This window comes from Vulpes vulpes, chromosome 11, assembly GCF_048418805.1.
Source record: "Vulpes vulpes isolate BD-2025 chromosome 11, VulVul3, whole genome shotgun sequence".
In the NCBI taxonomy this organism is placed as follows: domain Eukaryota; kingdom Metazoa; phylum Chordata; class Mammalia; order Carnivora; family Canidae; genus Vulpes; species Vulpes vulpes.
The window spans coordinates 59,376,263-59,397,075 of record NC_132790.1 but is presented as its reverse complement, the minus strand read 5'-3'; the positions used below and the strand labels follow the sequence as shown (position 1 = coordinate 59,397,075).

Here is a 20,813-nt window from a genome sequence, read left to right as displayed (position 1 = left end):
GACAAAGAGAGGCAGAGTTTCTTGAGTTTCCTGCAGGAATCATTCTTCAGTTTTTGGTTCTATTCTGTGAGGGTCCACAGCATTTCTTCCCTTGGATTCTATGTGACACCTGTGATCCTTGCCAATAAAGTGTCTTTTCTGCTTATACTATATACTAGGATTTTGTTACTTGCAACTAAAAGACTCCTCAATATTACATGTCAGAAGAACACATCATATCAGCATACATATCAGAAAGTGGAAGCACAGTGTACTAAATGCTAAATTCAAGTGCCAGGAATGAACTGTGGAAGTTAGAGGATGGAGCAGTCTTTACTCTTGTGTTGCAGGAGATCTTGGGAACTGGACATTGAAACCTTTGCTCAGTCTCTACATGTATGTGGAAGCTGTTGGCTGACCCTGTGGCATTGGAGAGGGCAAAATACACAGGAACCAGCTTTTAGGAGGTTTCTGAATAAAGCAGCTGCTTTTGCTTCCACTGCTATGTTTCCTTAGACCACCTCTGATTTCAGCTAAATCAATCAGAGCCAGTTGGCTCCCCTTGGTTGGTTTGCTCTCTCCAAGTTTTCCCACAAATGTTCCATTCACTCTGGCTGCCGTACCTGCTGTGATATATGTCACACCCTCAGCATTATCCATGAACATTGTTTATTTGCATGGATGTCTTATTGTCAGTGAGATACCAGTGGTGGTGCCTATCAGGGAAACAGAAGAGTTAGTGGTTATACATTATCAGCAGCTTAAGACTGTGCCAGTGCCATACCTGTGACTCAATACAAGTTCAAGTTCAAACTCCTTAGTGGTGTTCGAGTGGTATGCAAGGCCATGCAAATTCTCCTCTTCTTTTGTCCCCTTTCCTTGTCACTACTCCATCCTCATGGAACCACTTGAGATTCTCTACACATGTCCTGTCCTTCTGGGCCTGTGTGTCCTTGCTCAGGCTTTTCCTGGAAAGCCCATTCCTACTTGCTCTGCATATTGAGTTCTCATTCATCATCTCAGCCTCACCTCAAATCCTATCTCCTCTTGGAAGCCTTCCCAAAATGAGTTGCTCCTTACTCCCTTCTGTGAAGACCTCTGTTTGCATCTTGCTTGCAGCTCCTTGATGCCCTCTTTCTTGCTATTGTTCTTTGTACATCTTTCTTTCTCATGCAGCAGACTTCATGCTCCTTAAGGACTTAGGTCTTATTTTGGTATTTCCAGATGTTCTGCAATAGTGGAGGTTCAATGTCATGTTTGCAAGATAAATAGATAGACATGTGGCTGGTGCTAAAGCTGATAATCCTGACTTGGGCACTGATGTTGATGCTGGTCAGTTTATCAGATGACAAGACAGACTGGCAGGGTCTTGCTGCTTGCTAGCACCCAAGAGTTAGGTGACAACATGTAATGGCTCCAGGAATGCAAATGTAGGGGCATCCTGACCCTTTGCTGATGTTAGCATCCTCTTATTATCCTCTTATTATTACTCAACAAAGAGATTCTGTTCCAGCTTTCAAATGTAAATTTCCTTCCCCAAGTTCTCCACTGGAGAGATGAGTCTGGTAAAAGTCCTGAATGCAAACGCCATACTGCTTGGGTGGCCTGTGATGGTGTATAACTCTTTGAAAGTCCTTATGTTTGGAATCATTTGTATTTACCTTGAAGATGAAGCCAGGATGCTCTCTGAAACTTCAGAGTGGGAAGTCAGAAAATGACTTAATGGCTTAGGAAAATAATATTTGCAAAGAGTTTATATTTAAAAAGGCTAGGACCTTTTAAGATAATGGATTTGGAGGCTTCCTTTACCTCTTCGGATACACACGTTTTTATCTATATAAAAAATACTTATTTATTAACTCTAGGTACTTCTCCTATTCTTTGGTCTTCTCTTATTCTGAGAATCATACTGAAATCAGACAGGGATTTAGAATTTCTGATCACTGCTTAAAAAAAGTCGGGGCCTATACATTGTGCCAAGCCTGGTACTAATCCTATGTCTGTGATTTCATTTTCTCTGCGTGGGATCTAGGTGTTGAGTCAGTTGGGGGAAAAAAGCAACCAGGCCTTTTCCTTCTTGAAAATGAAGATACTTATATCCAGTGTTTGCAGAGTGTTTTTATAGCTATTACCACATTTGCTTCTTAAGACTGAGGAAGTTTGAAAGAATTATCCCATTTTATGCAAAGAAAATTAAGGCTCAGAGAAATTGAGTGCTTCATCCAATATCATGCAGCTTTAGTGGTAGAGCTGGGATTTATGCCCAGTTCTTTTGACTAGTGTTCAGTGCCACTTCTGGCAGGACCAAAATCTGCTTGTAATTCTAATCCAATACTCCTATAAACACCTACTTCCTATCTCCTGCCTCCATGTAAACACCCATCTTGCATTGTTTATCCCTGTTGGCTGTCAGTTAGCCTCTGGAAGGTGACAACAACTGAAAATAGCTTATCTTGTGACACTTCCCAAAGAGATCTAAGTTGTCTCCAAGAATTAACGAAACAAAAGCTAACTTGGAGGAATTTGGGGTTTGATGACAAATCCATTGTGGAATTGCTTTGGTGGCCAAGGGATTTTCTTGGTGTCCCTTATGACAGCCACATAGACAAGCATGTATTTTCATACATGCTTGAACCTCCAGTTGGGTCAGAACCCCCAGTGTTGATGGCACAAGAGAAAAGAAAGAAGGAGCAGCTGACTGGGTACCTTATGAACAATTTCACATTGTGGGCCTTGGGGTCTTGGGGGGTGAAACCCTAGAGTGCCTAGTTAGGTGGCCTACAGGCTAAGCTGCTCAGCTGCTTACAGAAGCCCAGCATGGCTTTTCAGATAGACTCTTCGCTGTTCTCTCACCCACTTGGATGAGCCAAAGAAAAAAACAACCTGTTTCTTTATTAATGATGCTTTCTGCAGAGTTAGATTAAGCACTGATTAAAGGCAGATGCTTCCAAAGTATAAATGTAAGTACCATCTCAGTCACGTCTCCAGTTACAGGGTTTCCTACACGATTCTTTAAAATCACTTTGGCCGTGTTCCCATTTGCCTTCCTCACGCTCTCCACCCAGCTTCCGAGCCGCCCCTCCCAGAAGGCCTCCAACTGCCAGGAGCAGGAGCTCTGACTCTGAGGGACTTGTTCTGTGGAGAGCGTTGAGAGGTGCCACTGGGGTTGCTGTTTGGAGCCACCTTACGAAGGCAGGTAAGTCCTCTGGGCTGGTGGCAGCCCTATTCTTCTGTGCTTTCAAGGCTAGACCTGTCGTTATGGAACTTGCTCTGTTTTTGTTTTGTATTGTTTTGTTTTGTTTTCTTTTTTTTTTTTACCATCAGGATGCAGTATAGGCCTTTCGTAGTCATGTCCTACTCAAATTGGAGTCAAGGACCAGGTACAAGATACATGGCTCCAATGATGGAGTTCATGGGAGTGGTTCTCCTTTCAAGTGCTCTGTGAAGACCTGGGGCCATGGGAACGGGAGATGGCTGCCTGGCTTGCTAGGTACTCACAACACTGGACTTTGTTTGAATGGGGCTTTCTAGAAAAGATATGCTCAAATCCTATATTCTGAAACTATGGTGCAAATCCTCCAAATAGTTTCTGAGTTCCCTATGGCCAATTAACTTAATCAGAAATTAATGTACACTTAAATTTTTTTTTCTGAAGAGCTGACAAGCTAATCAATCTGGGATTGATTTTGGATTGGGATCTATTGTGTTAAAGTCTGTTCATGTTCATTTGTTTTCTAATTTTCTTATGAGGTATTATTTTTTTGTAACCCGTATTAATGGACATGGCTTCTGTGTCAACAAAGCTAAGATATTGCCGTTTAGACCACCGAAATGGACAAAGGGGCATCTTATAGGGCACATTACCACTGGGCTTCTGTGTTGGGTGGATGGGAGGGTATCATGGTGGGGGAGGTGGAATGCCTGTGGGATTGACAGGTGAATGAGGAGGTGGCAGTGAGGCTGATGTCTTGGGAAACACGTCACACAGTGAGGGTATCAGAGGCCCCGCCCAGTCCAGCTGGAATCAGTGTGGCTCACCTCCTGACTCTCTTCTCTCACCTTCTTGAGATGTCTTAGCTTGGAGTATGAAGAACTAGGCAGGTAGGTGGATTGCATGGTGGTGATTACTTGGGATTGAGATTGTCTAGCACTTCCTTATGTGATTATAGACAAGTATCTCAATTTCTCTAAATCCTCATGTTTTCTTCTGTAGAATGTAGATTTCCTGGGAAGTTAGGAGAGATTATGAGAGATAATCTATTTAAAACATTTGGCCCTGTGCTTAACCCATAGTTTATAGCTCTTATTAGCGTCAGTGTGGTGTTTCAAGTTTTGTGGACCAGATCCACATTGAAATGTTTTGAGTGTGTTGTTGCAAACCTCTGGCGACTTGCCCAGTGACTTCCCCTACTGGTTAAGGTAAAGCGTGAGGATCAGATTGTCTGGTTTGGCTTCTTACTGACAGAGAAAACTAGAGAGAAACACTGTTCTAAGAAGGTATACGTTTAAAACCTCTGCCTCCTAAGAGAAAGCCAAAAATAATTCAGCTTCATTGCAGATGAATATTTCCTTTCAGAAATCCCCAAGGATAATATTTATCTCATGAGATTGTTCTTAGAATTAAATGAGATAATGTAATGTTAACACACTTAAGTTTTTGCCTGGAACAAGGTAGATGCCATTAAATGATACCTATCATTGTAAAAATGTTTGTAATATCACATTAATTGGAAAGTTCATAATGTAAAGTTGTGTATGCATGACAATGCCAGCTATGTACATATATGGACCCAAAGATTGCTGAAATGAAATATATCAAAATGTTAATACTTGCATGTGCTGGGTGGCTTTGATTTGTGGGTGATCATTTCCTCTTCTTGTTTTCTCAATTTTATTTAATGGATGATTCTATCAGCCAGGGTTCTGGCAGGAAACAGATGGTACATTCAAACTGGGCATTTTGAGGATATTTTATTAAAGGAACACTTTTTAAATGCAAGCAGAGTTCAGTAACAGGATACCGTGAGTGTACAGTTTTCAGGTGTGGTGAGAATGTGGGTGTAATGGCACCCACATCTGAAAGGGTCAGGGGAGGAGGGTGTTGTAGAACCAGAGAGAGCCCTGTGGATGGGTCACCTGGCAGCAGCTGTGGGGCATGGCTGCCACTGGGGAGAGAGGTGGAGAGGAAGACCCTGACTTCACTCTTCACCATCCTCTGGATCTCTTGCTGGGGCCTCCCATTGGCCAAACCCAACCAGAAGCCAGAGTTCAGGGGATCCCACTGAGGGGTCCACGTGATTCTTCATTACCACATTGTTTTCTGGGCTCCTAAAGTTCCCCCTAGTGCAGTCACACTCACTGTATGGTTTTGTCCTTCATCTTTGACTCACCTAATTCCCCACGCCATTGTAAGAGCCTCGAGGGCTGGGATAGAGTTTTAAATCATTTTGTATTTCCAGCACCCAGTGCATGAATGAGTGAGCAATTGGAGCTCTATCAGGGCTGAAGATTGGAAGTAAAGCCTGGAGCTACCTAATCTTCACTGCAAGTGAATTCTTGAGGAATTTAGAGTCTCTGCTTAGGGAGGTGACGCCTCAGCCCTCTTTCCAGGATGAGTGCTTGTCTTCTGGCTATTCAGGGGGAGTGTGAGCCTGTGAGCCTGCTGGGGGCCAGTCCTCAGAGGAACAGAAGCGGAGCTTCTGATGGGTAACTCCCACCTCCCTTGCAATCTAGCGCCTCACCTCAGGGAGGTCTCTCACCTCAGAGCCTCTGCATGGGCCTTCCTGTCACTGCGGTTTCCCACGTGAAATCATGATCTATATTGTGCAGGCCTCTTGGTTGGGACTGCAAATTGAGATTATGCTTCCTTTCTTTATGACTCAGATTTAGAACCTGTCACTGTAACCGATATTTTGACTCTCTAGGTTAAATCCGAGGATATTTGGAGCCCTGTAAAGATTTTTATGGTCCTTTTGCAAATCTGCAAAAGTAACACTTATATGCACATAATTCAAATAACTGAGAAGGAAGAAATGCTGCGGAGGGTATCACATGAAAAATAAAATGTCCCCACCTCTGCCTGTATCCTCACTTCCACTTTTAACCCTTTTAGTTTTTTAGTGTGCTGACCATTGTCTAGTTAACTCTCATTGATTCTATTATGCTTCTATTTCTTGATTTGTCAAGGTTAAGTAGCAGTTATCGAATTGTCCCTGTGCAAGATGAGGAATTTAGTGCGACAGTAATCTTTCTGCTGTCCTCCTGATTCCTCCACTTTCTGCTACTTAGTAGATTTTTCATTTGGTATTGTGCTTGGTTACCTGCATAATTTTAAGGGTTAGACTTACAGTCGATTGCTTGATCTGTCGGCCTTTGATAGAATATCTTGATTCTCCAGGTGTTTAAGATGAGGAAATTGGTGGCTCAGAGCCTCCCTTCATCTTTGCTTTCCAACTCTAGCATGCAAAAACATCTTATAACATTTATATCTTTTGAATTCTATTCTGTAATTGTAATAAATTCTGCTTTATATATAGGATGATTGTTAAAATTAAAAACTGGTACACAAGTTTTATGATGCAATGATTTTGTAGCTTCTAGTCTCTAAAACCAAGTACTACATTTGGACCCATAGAGAAGGGGATGAACTCTGACTGCATGAAGAAGAATGTCCTAAATGTCAAGGTCAAGTGGACTTTTTTTTTTTTTTTAAGATTTTATTTATTTGAGAGAGATAGAGTGCACATGAACATGAGAAAGCATGGAGAGGGGCAGAGGGAGATGAAGAAGCAGACTCCCTGCTGAGCAGGAGCCAGACTGGATCCTAGGACCCTGGGACCATGACCTGAGCCAAAGGCAGATGCATTAACTAACTACTGAGTCACCCAGGCACCTCCGGACTTTCTTTTTTTTTTAATTTTTAATTTTTATTTATTTTATTTTTTTTTGGACTTTCTTTTTTATTTCTATCAGCTGCTCAAGCCATTTAGTTGGCATCATATGTAAAACCTGACTTCCAAAGAGCTATTGTTTCAATGCCTTTCTTTTTTACCTATTAAGAAATCAGTTGTTTAATCATGTTATTTGTTACAGAGAATTTACTTCAATCTCGAAAGGTTTTTTTTTATAATAAATTTATTTTTTATTGGTGTTCAATTTACCAACATACAGAATAACACCCAGTGGTCATCCCGTCAAGTGCCCCCCTCAGTGCCTGTCACCCATTCACCCCACTCCCCGCCCTCCTCCCCTTCCCCACCCCTAGTTCGTTTCCCAGAGTTAGGAGTCTTTATGTTCTGTCTCCCTTTCTGATATTTCCCACACATTTCTTCTCCCTTCGAAAGGTTTTTCTTAGGCTGTCTGACTTCTAATTCTAGTTGGATCAATTGCTTTTTAAGCTGATTGTAGTGCAGTTACCCTGGAATTTTTTTTTATTGGACTCTTGGATTAGGTACACTTATGTTTTGGATTTTTTTGGATTCCATTTTTGCATTCTCTTTTCATTGTTTGGAAGCATATATTCAAATACTTTTTTTTTTGTAAAGAATCATTCAGAGTCTGAAAAATTGGCCATCACACTTGATTATTAGTGAAGCTTGGGAAAGAATTGCACTATAGCCAGTTTAATTCTTCAACCAATTTTCCATATAATGCGATATATTTTCTGTACAGGAAAATTTTCAGAATTAAGTATTTGGTGTATAAATTTCATAATGAAGATTTGAATCATTTCAAATTTTACCAATTATACCATATTGATTTTTATTAATTTAATTCATTTTGCATGCACAGCCTGTATTCTTACAGTCCAATCTTCTTGAGTCTGCTTTTATTAAAAATATTTGATTCTTTTGTCAGTTTTTTTCAGTTATTAAGAAAATTTTACTTCATGTGATTTTATTTTGTCAGATTTATTTGGGTTGATAATTAAGTCCTCTTATTCCTGGGTCAATTTTTATAGTTTTCAGTGTAAACTTTAACACGTGGTTCTTATTTCAGCATCTATAACAAATTTTAATGTGCACAGTTTCTGGGCACATTATTTTGTGTTACTTATTTCCATCAAGTCTCTTTTTTCTAGAGACTGAGCAAAATATCCCCAGGGTCAGAACAATAGGGGCAGAGAGTCCAGTTTCTTCCTTAAGAGTCTCCTTATTATTATAATAGCAGTCCTGCACTGGATTCCTTGCTGTACCTTAGCATCAGGTCTAGTTTTTGCCATCCAGGGTCTTTCTAGGCTCATCTATTTTCTAGGATCAACTAATATCCATATGCTGTTGACTGCAGAGAACTTCATCCCTGTCTCACATGTCTTTCATGAGTTCTAGAACCAAATATAGTAGAGTATAATTATATTCCCACTTAATTTATACCAATTTAATCATATATATTTATGAGAGAGAGGGAAGTGGAATGGAGGGGAAGAGAAGTGGCTGGGTGAGTGGGAAGAGAGAGAGAGTAATTTAAGTAGCGTGGCCAACTCAATCATCCAGGCACATCCATAAAGAGCTTGACCCTGAATGCATGGAACAGAATGCAGTGAATCTAGGTTCCCTATTTCATTTCAGTTGACATATGATTCACATTATGGGCATCACATTACCCTTAGTGTGTTTAAAGACACATATGTTGCCTTGATCATGGCCCCTAAACACAATGCTCTCTGAGTGAGCAGCACCATGTTGACCCAGCTGCCCACACCAGGAACCTCAGCTCCTTCTTGTCCCTCAAATCTCTCCTTCCCCATAAATCACTTGTCAAGGTTATTTCTTAAGTGACTATCAGATCCACCACTCCATTAGGTCATCCTCAGTGGTTGTGATTGCTGCAACAATCTCTGTAGGTCCAACTCCTCACTTCCATCAGCCCCTCATCCTAAGTCCTATCCATTCTCATCAATAAGAGGGATATATATATTTTAAAACCTGATAGTGTTACTCCTCTGTAACAACAACAACAACAACTCACTCTTTAGCAATTCTCCATTACCCTCAGGATGAAATCCATGACATTTACTAAGGATTATAGGGCCCCACATGCTCACTCAATGCTGACTGGAGCCTTATCTGGCCTTTCCATCCCACAAAATTTCCATCCCTGGCAGATGGACACCATGTTCTTTTTCACCGATGGGTTCCCGTACATGCTGTTTGTTTCTTCTACACATTCTAATGTCCTCCTTTTTTTTTTTTTTAATCTATGTCTTACATCCCCTTCAGGTCTTAACTGAGACATTAAAGCATTGGCAGATCATCCTTGATTCCCAAAGACCGGTTAGACACCCATCCCATGCGCAGACATAGCACCATCTACTTATCCCTATATTAGCATCTGTCTTACTTTTGTTGTAATATACTATCTTTTATTTGTCTTCTCCACTACTACCTCAGGGCAGCATAACTTGTAGGACCAGGAGGAGGGACCAGTGTTTCTTCTCTGTTAGTGCCTAGCACTGTTCCAAACAGACACCGAGCAGACACTGGTTGCTGAATGAATAAACCAGTGCTATGTTGGATTACCCATTGTAATTCTCTGGAGTGCCTTGGAAATCTATATTAGATTGGCATTCAGGTAAATAGGAAAGGAAGAAGATGCTTGGCATTGGCATGGGGAGTAAGGGCATTTAACCTGAGCATTACTGCATTTTCTCAGAACCTACTTTTAGACTTGAGGCTATAGAAAAAAGTCCTTATAGAAAGGGCTGTCAGGGATAGGGGCCAGTACAGCTATTATCCTGCAGCAGAGTGACCCTGTTAGCTTTGGCAAAACCTTTCTGCTTTCTTGGGGTCTCACTTCTACCAGAAGTGAGGGATCTCAGAAGTAAAAGAGTTGGCATAGAATCATGGGTGTTAGTGTAAGAGTTTGTGCCTATGTTTATGGCCTTTTTGTTTCCATTCCATCACCTTTTAAGATATTTGCTGACCAAACAGTGAGAAGATGCATGCACTTATGGTTTTGATTTTGCAACCCATAGTTATGTCCCACTCAATACCCTATTCTTTCTGCTTCTGTTCACACTGCAGCCATTTGCCCACCATCTGCAGGCTCCATTTCAGTAGTTAGATGGGTTCAGTCTTACTGTCTTGGTCAATGCTTGGGTCTCAGTTTTAGAGACTGGGCTTTTTCTGCCCATTGTTCTGAACTTACTACCACTTACGCCCAGGTCCTCCAGAAATGATGGCCTGCTTTGGTCTTCCCAATGCCCAAAATCCTACTGTATCCTGCTCCACAGGTCCATTGGAACTGCTCCACAGCCAATGAGCTCCCAAGCCACCTCACTTCACTTAATTCTTATAGCCTCTCATGACATTATCCTTGGAGAGTGGGATTCCAGGGCAGGCTGTGTGATTTTTGCCTTCCAGGGCTCTCTGAGGATCTGTTGTTTATCTCTGTCTTGAGGATGACAATGGATGACAGATGCTACCCAGTGATCTTTCCAGATGAACGGAATTTCCGTCCCTTCACTTCTGATACTCTGGCTACAATTGAGAAGAGGATTGCCATCCAAAAGGAGAAAAAGAGGTGCAAAGACAAGACAACAGCAGAACCCCAGCCTCGGCCTCAGCTTGACTTAAAGGTCTCCAGGAAGTTGCCCAAGCTCTATGGTGATATTCCCCATGAGCTGATAGCAAGGCCCCTGGAAGACTTGGACCCATTCTACAGAAATCATAAGGTAGTTGAAGGGGGGCCTGGGGTGTTCTAGCCATGCAGTTACAATGACTATTACAAGAATTTCCAAACACGGATCTGGGGGTTTGTAGAGATGTCTGTTCTTCTCCTTTGCTATCACCACTTGTCATTGCCTTCATAGTACTAAAAACCTCTTTCAGTCCTCATTTTCTCTCTGTAATGTATGTCTTGGCAAAAAAAAAAAAAGAGGAGGACTAGGAGCAGCAGGAAGGTTAAAAGGGAAACAGAAAACAAATGGTGTCAAGAAAGAGGACTGGACCAATATTCCGAAAAATTGGGTGTAGGCCTTTAAGTGACTGGCTTTTTGACTTTGGATAAGTCACTTCACCAATCCTCATTTTTCTGATCTGTAAAATGCCTGCTTCCTATAACATGGACATGATATGGAAGCACTTTAAAAGAGTTTTATAAGAGTTTTCCTTGGAAAACCTCTCAACTAACTATAGGCTTGTTGGGCTATTAAATGAGATTTTTGGAGGCCTGAGCCATACGCCAACATGATACATAATTGAAATTCAATAAATGAAGCTAAGAATATGGTAATCAACTGGGCATATGGAGATTTTATGTAAATCCCATGCCAATATGTGATAGGCTTGGTGTTAAACCTGAATGTAGTTCTTACAGGGAAATTCTAGTAAAAGTTCCTTAAAAGGGCTCCTCTGATGGCTATTTGAAAGACTGGGGCAGTGAGGACAGTCCTCCCCTTTCAAGAGAAGCTCAGAAGACCTTGCCATCATCATCTCACTGTGTGATACTCCAGAGAATAGAAAACCAACCTCACCTGTCTGAGTTCAGAGAAGAAGGAAGTTTGGGGAGAAGTCCTAGAAATATGAGATACTGAGACCATTTTCTGCTGGCAACTATATGAAATTGATCTCTCCAGAGAAATGTTGCCTGGTATGTCCTTGCACCTGGGACAGACCTAGAATTACCAGACCAAATGGGACCTGTGTGTATAGAGGAAAGAGAGATGTGAGGGGGAAATTCAAGAAAGGGGATGAGAGATGAAGGAACAAAAACACTCCAATATTTCTTCTTCACCTTATGCCCCAGAATCCCAGGGCCTTCCTGGAGGCAGAGTTGTTAAGTGTGAGTTAACTGCTGGAGGTCTTCTGCCTCAAGGCTAGAGCAGGCAGCAGCTTGTTGTGGTGCAGATAGTCCTGGGAAGATAGGTTCTGTTCTAGAATCATCTCTTCTCATCTTGGGCTCTCCTTTTATGTCAGAAGATATGATTTTAGAGTTCTGCACACCAATGACTTCCATGTGCCTGGTACTCGCAGTAGTCATGTGAAGTATATGTGGTAGTTAGCTCTCCACCTCGCAGATAAGGAATCCAAAGACTAGATGGGGAGGTGGATTATGCCAGGCCAAACAACTAATAAGGGATGGAGTTGGTACTCATGCCCAAGGGCTCTTTCTGTCATCTAAGGCCACTTCCTATCTTCAGAAATTTCCATTTTGAAGAGCTACAAAAAACAGGGTAGAGATATCTCAGCAGACAAAAGGAGTTGGTGCCTCTCATTTTAATAATTAAAACCCTGGTGAGTATAGTTAAATACACCATTAGTTGAAATATTTAAAGCAGTCAGAGATAGCATTAATAAAACATCAAGGGGTACAGAGGCAGAGCCATATCATGCCACCTATTAATCTAGGGTGACCCACCTAAAGGAGAAGTTTGCTCGCTGCTCTAAAATTGTCTTTATATCCAAAGGAAGTGCCTGGAATCCCTAAAATGGGTCTCTGGCTCCTGAGCTCATAGCTTTCAAAGAACTCTGTGGCCCATTTCCTTTTGTTATAGAGGCAACAGAAAATATCCTACTCCATTTTTTCCTGCAGCCAGATGGCCAGCAGACAAGTAAGTTCCAGCAACTCAACAAAGGATGGTTGATGGCTGGCAGTGGCTGAAGTTCTCGTACCCCAGCCAAGGCAGCATTCATCCTGCTGTATTGGGCCTGGATGACAAGGCCTATCTTTTCTGTATAAGAACATACTGGATTACATGTCAAGTAGTACTTTTGCAAATCTTAAAGGAGCAGAGACATGGGGAAACAGGAAAGACCCTCATTCTGTGAAGGCTTTTGTAATTAATAGCCTTAGGGACATGTAAAGGGATAGCCAGATTACAGTTGAATGGAAGGAAGGAGATCTGGGAGTTGATGTTAAAAGCCTGTGGATGATGGATTGTTGTCCAGGGGCTGTTTCATTCCCAAAGCCCAGGGAGACATACTAGGAAGAAATGAGCATAGGTATGGTATTCTTCAACGGAGCCCAGTGGGCATTTTGGATGGGGCAGTGTAACATTTAGCAGGTCTGTCCTATGTTTGGCTATCTAATCACTAAACCTATCTAATCAGTAGGGCCTTGTGACAGGCAATCAAAATTGTGACAATCAAAAATACTCACATGCATTTCCAGATGTCTTTTTTAGGGCCTCTCCTACCAGTTGGGAACCACAGGCATACTTGCCTGTATGTCTGTGAGGAGAATGGGAGATCAAGTCTGGGAAACTTGATGACTTTTATGTTGATGATCCTCAAGGTTAGAACTTATTGTTAGACTATCTCATGTAGAATTGAGATAGATACAATGTGAACAACAATGTGAACTCTCTAAGTCCCTGACTATGCTATGATTTTTTAGGAAGTTTTCATTTGTAATCAAAATAATTTAAAATAATTTGCTGAATGTCAATGTTCAATACTACTTCCATCTCTTCAAGTTCCCTTCTAGTCTACTTCATAAATACACACCATGGAGTATATTATGAAGGATTTTGTTTGCCCCAGTTACTAGTCTCTATTCTTGCTTATTTGCTGGGCCTGGATGTTACATTTTTCTGGACCTCCAAAGTATCCCACTGGGTGAACAGTCCACAGCCCAGTACCTATCTTGGGACTCTGAGTAAGACCCAGGCCACATGGTAGATCTGATGATGTCCAGAGTCAAAGTGTAGGCTGGCTAAAAAGTACCTTGGGCTTCAGAATGACAGCACTTGATTATAAACTGTCATTATCATAAAAAACTAAGCCACACCTCAATCTGTGGTTCTTCTGAATTTTCTTTAAATGAACTCATAAATATTGTTTTGTCACTGAATGTAATTCTTGTTGTGTTTGTTTGTTTTTGCAGACATTTATGGTGTTGAATAAAAAGAGAACAATCTACCGCTTCAGTGCCAAGCGTGCCTTGTTCATTCTTGGGCCTTTCAATCCAATCCGAAGTTTAGCCATCAAAATCTCAGTCCATTCATATCTTTTCATTGCATCTTTTCCTAAGTCCATGTCATGTGGAAAGCGCAAAAGCCCTAGATTGTTCGCATACTTGTTGAGTGGAAGTTAGCTCATTCTTGGAACAAATACTTGTTGAATGCCTACTGCTGCATGGCAGGAGCTATGGTAGTGCTGTGTGTGAATAAGACTTGGCCCTGCTCTAGGATCCTGTGGCCTTAGAAGGAGATTGGCCCAAAAGGCAGGTGATTTCTTTAGTGAAGTGGGCAGTTTGGGAATGGTAGTTGTGCTTTGGAGACATCCAGGATGACTTCTTGGAGAAAGGAACACTTGAGTTGAGACCCAAACAAAGGTTGCAGACTTAATCTGTGCTCTGTATTTAGCTGCTAAATGTGTTGTGTTGGACCTATACAGTGTTTAAAACTTTATGGAAACACTGTATAATGTTAAAAGTCTAGATTTCCAGCATTTTTTGAAGGTGGAACCTCTATCAAGACTAGATTTGCATTCCTACCTGGCAAACGTCAATGTAGTGAGGACACCGCCTCTTTTAGAGGGGCCATGCAAGCTCTGCTTCAACACATCTCAACCTCCCTTTGTCCCAGCATATGCCCATTTCACCCATTTAAATGACTCCTCAAACTCTTAAGACTTTGAATTTGCAACCTCAGTCTTAAAGAATAAAGACAAGGAGCATTCCTGATGTGTCCAGCAGGTAGTGGAGACACTGGGCATTTTTAGACTGGGGAAGGTGAGGAAGACATAGACTGCTAGACATATTGAAGTACTGGGTGCATGGGAGGAATAACTATTCAGTTCGGATTCCTTAGGAGAGCCTGAGATGGGGATTCTTATTTAAATGATTTAGTTGAAGAATGCTCTCTGAAGAAGGAAAGAGGGAAGCAGGATGGAGCAGAAAGAAGAGGCTAGTAAGGGCAGTGTCTCAGCTAATCCTATGTCAGCTCGAGCCCACTGGGAACTCTGGAGCACTAATTATGTCACAGAGCTACCCCTACTCCCAACCCAGAACCAAGGGGGCAACTTTTTCTAAGTCTCAGGCAGTCAGACATGAGGAAGAGGGTTGTAGCCCTCCATGTGAGGAGGCTGCTATTCAGCTGAGGACTGTTCTTCAGGGGAGGGCACAGCTATGATTTGTTCTTTGCCAACACTCACAGTTAGCAGACAGGTGCACCTACAGAAAAGGAGACCTGGAGGTATGCCCACAGCCTTCACTATGACTGATGACATGTGCCGCCCTGTAGCGTACCAGCCTTAACGGACAGCGATCACATTGTTCAGCATGTTCATCATCTGCACCGTCATCATCAACTGCGTGTTCATGGCCACCGCTCATGGGAAGGACAAAAATAATACAGATACCGACAATGCTGAGTAAGTGTTTGTCCTGCACTCATCTATCCCAAGGTTTTTACAACTACTCCTAAAAGACTTATGATTACATCAGAGTTCAAATATGTAGAGAAAGACAGACTCATCCATAGTCCCAATTCCCCAACACAATTGCTGGCAGAGTCCATTTTAGTTGTGTATACATAGTCTTTACAACTGTTTTTAAAGACCTTTTAAAATAATAAAGAGCACACATACACATTTTATGTCTAGCTTTTAGAAGGTTTTCTTTGGGTTTACATAGGCTTCTTAAGAATCTACTTTTAGCTTATATAATATTTTATTAGGTAAGTAAACCATAATTTACTTAACCATTCTAGTATTTTACTGCTATAAATATTGCAACAGGCAACATCTTTGCATAGGTATTTTTTAAAAATTACTATTTTCTTAGGATAGAGTCTTAGAAATGGATTTACTGGATTAAAAGGTACATTTTAATACTTGAAAAATATATGGTGACAAAATATTTTCCAAAAAGTTTGGAAAAGTTATTAATTTATAGAGTTAAAAATATTTACATTTCCTTAATTTCTGGATGAGTTGGGCTTTTTTGTTTTAGTTTGTGAATTGTGTGTTTCCATCTTTGCCCATGTATCATTTTTGCTTTTATCCTGGTGAATTTGAGTGAGTTCTTTGTATAATAATTTTTTTAAAAATTTACTTATTCATGAGAGAGGCAGAGACATAGGCAGAGGGAGAAGCAGGCTCCATGCAGGGAGCCTGATGTGGGACTCTATCCCAGAACTCTGGGATCACACCCTGAGCCGAAGGCAGACGCTCAACCGCTGAGCCACCCAGGAGTCCCTTCTTTGTATAATGAAAATATTAACTTTCTGTAATTTTTAGTTGGCTATTCAGACATACAATTTTATTTTTCAATTTAGAAAGTTCCATATTTTGATAAGCATTCTCTTATATGTTGTCCTAGAGTTTCTAGCTTAACATATTTACTGCTTTAGTCCTTTAGAAATATATTGAATAATTAATTGGCAGAGTAATAAGAGATCTTTTATTTTGATCACATATTTAACTATGTGTTAGAAACCACCAAAGTCAACATTTCAGAACATTCCAGACACCCTAAAAGTTTCCCAATGCCTCTTGGCATTAGAGTGGGCAAGTCCCACTCTCAAATATTGATTTGCTTTCTGTCACTCTAGGCTAGTCTTGCCTTTTCTAGGATTTCATATAAAGGACTCATATAGTAGGTATGATACAATACTTTTATGTCTGGCTTTTTCCTCTTAGCATGTTTTGAGATACATCCATGCTCTTGTTTTTCCCTTTTTTGTTGTTGAGTTGTATTCCTTTGTATGAGTATACCACAATTTGTTTTCCCATCACCTGTTTCTAATTTTTGATATTATGAATAAAGTTGTTATGAAAATTTCTGTATAAAAGTCTTTTTTGTGGATATATGTTTGCTTTCCCTTGGATAAATACCTAGGAGTGGAATTGCTGTGTCATTTGCTAAGCATATGAATAACTTTGTAATTTATAGAGTTAAAAATATTTACATTTCCTTAATTTCTGGATGAGTTGGGCTTTTTTGTTTTAGTTTGTGAATTGTGTGTTTCCATCTTTGCCTGTGTATCACTTTTGCTTTTATCCTGGTGAATTTGAGTGAGTTTTGTAAGAAATTGCCAAACTTTTCCAAAGTGACTGCACTTTATTACATTCCTGCCAGCAATATGTAAAGGTTTCAAAGTCTTTATTAATTTCATCCTTCAATTTACTTTGAGTTTAATTTGCTCTTCTATTTCTAGGTTCTTAAGGTAGAAACTTAAATAGTTGTTTTAGATTTTTCTTCTTTTCTTGTGCAATTATATAAAGCTATAAATTTCCACCATGCGTTGCTAAAGCTTCATACCACAGATGTTGATAGGTTGTGTTTTTGCTCCCTGTTGGTTAAACATATTCCTTACTTCTTGTGATTTCTTGTTTGTCCCATGTGTTATTTAGAAGTGTGTTTTTTAGTTTCCAAATATTTTATATTTTTCTAGTTGTCTTGTTGTCAATGATTTCTAATTTAATTCAGTTGTAGAGAATATACTCTGTAAGATCTCAATCTTTTAAAATTAGGAGAAATTTATTTTATGGTTCTACCATGGGGAATGTTTCACATGCACTTGAAAGAACACAGGTTCTGCAGTTGTTTGGTATGATATTCTGTAAATGGTCAGTTAAGTTAAGGTGCTTGATAGTATCATTTAGATATCTTGTCCTTTTACTATTTCTTTCTTTTTTTTTTTTTTTTTTGGAAGGGTAAGTATTAAAGAGCATTTATATTTTGTACAAATTAAATCCTTGATACAGAACAAAAATGGCAATTTCATATTGTTTAACCCATTCAATAATTGGCCAAAAGATATAAAAATATTCAACATTGGTAAATGTCTAACAATATAAAAAATGCTATGTTAAATATAAGGTTTGCTAATGTAAATAAAATATATAATTGCATATCTTTTTTAAAAAATAAATTTATTTTTTATTGGTGTTCAATTTACCAACATACAGAATAACACCCAGTGCTCATCCCGTCAAGTGCCCCGCCCCCGTGCCCGTCACCCATTCACCCCCACCCCCCGCCCTCCTCCCCTTCCAACCACCCCTAGTTCATTTCCCAGAATTAGGAGTCTTTATGTTCTGTCTCCCTTTCTGATATTTCCCACACATTTCTTCTCCCTTCCCTTCTATTCCCTTTCACTATTATTTATATTCCCCAAATGAATGAGAACATATGTTTGTCCTTCTCCGATTGACTTACTTCACTCAGCATTTCTATTAGTACTTCTGTGAATTACTGAGGAGAGGCTTGAAGTCTCCATCTATGACTGTGAATTTGTCTATTATTCCTTTATTTTTGGCAAGTTTTGATTCATGTATTTTTGTAGCACTATTACTAGGCATGTACATATTTATGGTTATTATATCTTCCTAATGTATGCATTCTTTAATCATTATGAAATGTCTTTCTTTATTTCTAGTGGCATGCCTTTTAGTAATTGTTTTGTCTGAGATTACTATAGCTACTCCAACTTTCTTATGCTTATTGTTTACACAGCATATCTTTTTCCATCCTTTACTATCAAACCTTTTGTATTTGTATGATTAATGTATCTCTTGTAAAGAGCACATAGTTGGTTCTTGTCTTTTATGCAATCTATTTGCCAATATCTGACTTTTGATGGAATATTTATTTCATTTACATTTAATGTAATTATGAATGTGCTTGAATTCAGGTCTGCTGTTTATCAGTTTTCTGTTGATCTCATCTGTTTTTTGTTCTTTTGCTCTTCTGTTGTTCTTCTACTGCTGCCTTCTTTTTTTGTTAATCAGGTATGTTTAGTATTTCATTTTAATTCTCTGCTGGTTTTTTAGCTTTGCTTCTTTGCATTACTTTTTAGGGATTGCTGCTTCTCTGTTGCTAAGTGAGTCTTAGGGTATAGTTAAGGCCAGTGAGCTCAGGGCTGTGCCTTGGAGCAAGGGGCATGGACACCCCTGAGAATAGAATCATCCTGGCAATATCACTGGGGAAAATGGTCCCCCTTCTAGAGAGTTAGCTATTCCATGTGAGGAGCTAACTGATAGTGCAGGGCTGCTGCTCATTGTTTACTGCAGTGTCTCTGAAAGCCTTTGTAGTTAACAAAGTGAGATCTGTGGAGGAGGCAGTTCCAGGAGTGGGGATTGCTCCCATAGCAGCGGTCTGCTTTGCCAGCATTTCTGGTGAGATGAAATGAGTCTTCTTTTCCTATTAATGGAAAGCAGTGGCCCAATTGGATGCTAATTTTCTCCCAGGCCATTTTCACTACTAAAAGACCCATAAAGCAGAGATATGAAAGAACCTTTGTTTAGGCTGTAGGAAAGCTGCTACTGTCTCCTGGTGGCATTTGGACTGACAATGTGTGCATGAAAGTGGGGGTGAGAGGAGGCTGTTGAAAATGATTTTATGAAAGAGAGCATGCAACTGAATTGTTAGGCATGGGGGGAGAGTTTCTTTAGCTTTGTCAATGTCCTTTGGTTAGGAAACTTTTAAATAGGAAATTGGTTTCAGGTTGATAGCTCTCAGAGAATGATGCCAAAGTGCCCTAGGATCAGGTCATGGTGTTCTATCAACCTACCTGGACGCCACCCATGGCCCTGACTGGATGCTCTAACCAAGCTTGAAATGATAGTGATACACTCCAGAAGGCCTTATTTGTCTGGTGGGTTGGATAAAGGAGTTCCCAAGCCCTATGGTGGTAGGCATGGCTCTACTCAATTATCAGATGTCATGTGGTCTGCCTGTCTCTCTATTGGCCAGGCTTCTGCTGGAAAAGAGAGAATGGGAAGGGGTAGGAGTGGGAGGCCCGGTGTTTAGGCAGAAATTGCAGTCAGAGGATGTTGTCTCAATTGTGTGAGAACTGGATGGAGACTTGCAAAATCCCACAAATCTGCAATTACAGCCTTCTTCCAAAATACCCTTAACTTTGTAAATTATACCTAAGTTTTAAAAATGGTGTTTCAGGGCAGACACGAATTAATCTGCTGTGTTCATTTGTCACCTAAAAGAGGATCAACTTTAAAAAAGGTTAAAGCAGAGAGCTGCTCATAGCCATTTCTCTTCTTAGATTTGGCTACTTTGAATTTTTTAAGTTCCCCAGACCTTGGTTCTTTAGACTTGTGGGCTGGATATTTTACCAGGAAAGGTCCACTTCTTTTATTGTGAAATGACAGATTGTTTAAATTGATAGTCCCCAGAAAGGAAACTGTGCATGTGTGTATGTGTGTGTGTGTGTGTGAGAGAGAGAGAGAGAGAGAGAGAGAGAGAGAGAGTGTGTGTGTGTGCAGACCCAGCATTTTTGACAGCTTGGGATTATAACAAGAGAGATGGAATATTGTGGGGTTTTGTTGTTGTTGTTTTTTATTTGCTTTTTTTTTTTTTTTTGGTTTGTTTTTGAAGGAGGAGGGAGAGGAAAGGAAATAAATTAGAAGATAGAACATGACGAAGGACTCTGGGAAGAGAATGGAAATAGGTTTTTCTTTTTAATTACTATAAAATACATGTTACATAAAATTTACCATCTTAACATTCTTAAGGGTTACTAAGTACATTCACAGAGTTGTGCAACCAGTTACCACCATCCATCTCCAGAACTCTTTTTGTTTTGCAAAACTGAAATTCTGTGCCTACTAAGCACTAACTCCCCTCCAGTCCCTGGCAACCACCATTCTACATTGGGTCACTAGGTATTTGACTGCTGCTCTAAGTGCCTTGCTTAAGTAGAATCACACAGTATTTGTCTTTTTGTAACTGGTTCATTTCCTTTAGCAGAATGACTTCAAGTTTCATCTACGTTGTAGCATGTTTTAGGATTTTCTTCATTTTTAAGGCAGAATACTATTTCTTGGTATGTACGACATTTTATTAATTTATTTTCGATCGATGGACATTTAGGTTGTTTCCATCTCTTGCTCAAGACAAATATGAGTACCTAAATAATGCTGCTGTGAACA

General features: G+C 40.2%; 1 protein-coding gene across 5 annotated transcripts in view; it reads left to right on the top strand.

The window, feature by feature from the left end:
- The first annotated feature begins 3,049 nt into the window (after window positions 1–3,049).
- SCN11A (sodium voltage-gated channel alpha subunit 11) overlaps window positions 3,050–20,813 on the top strand; it is an 87,925-nt gene continuing 70,161 nt past the window's right edge. The window contains exons 1-4 of one of the 5 annotated variants that reach the window (XM_072726495.1): window positions 3,050–3,175; window positions 10,378–10,651; window positions 13,804–13,922; window positions 15,192–15,293. In XM_072726495.1, coding sequence (XP_072582596.1) covers window positions 10,379–10,651; window positions 13,804–13,922; window positions 15,192–15,293 — 494 coding nt within the window. In that variant the 5' untranslated portion in view covers window positions 3,050–3,175; window position 10,378. Of the gene's footprint in view, window positions 3,176–3,913; window positions 4,081–10,340; window positions 10,652–13,803; window positions 13,923–15,191; window positions 15,294–20,813 lie in introns of those variants that run through there. The other 4 variants (XM_072726497.1, XM_072726498.1, XM_072726496.1 and 1 more) reach the window with 4 other exon arrangements.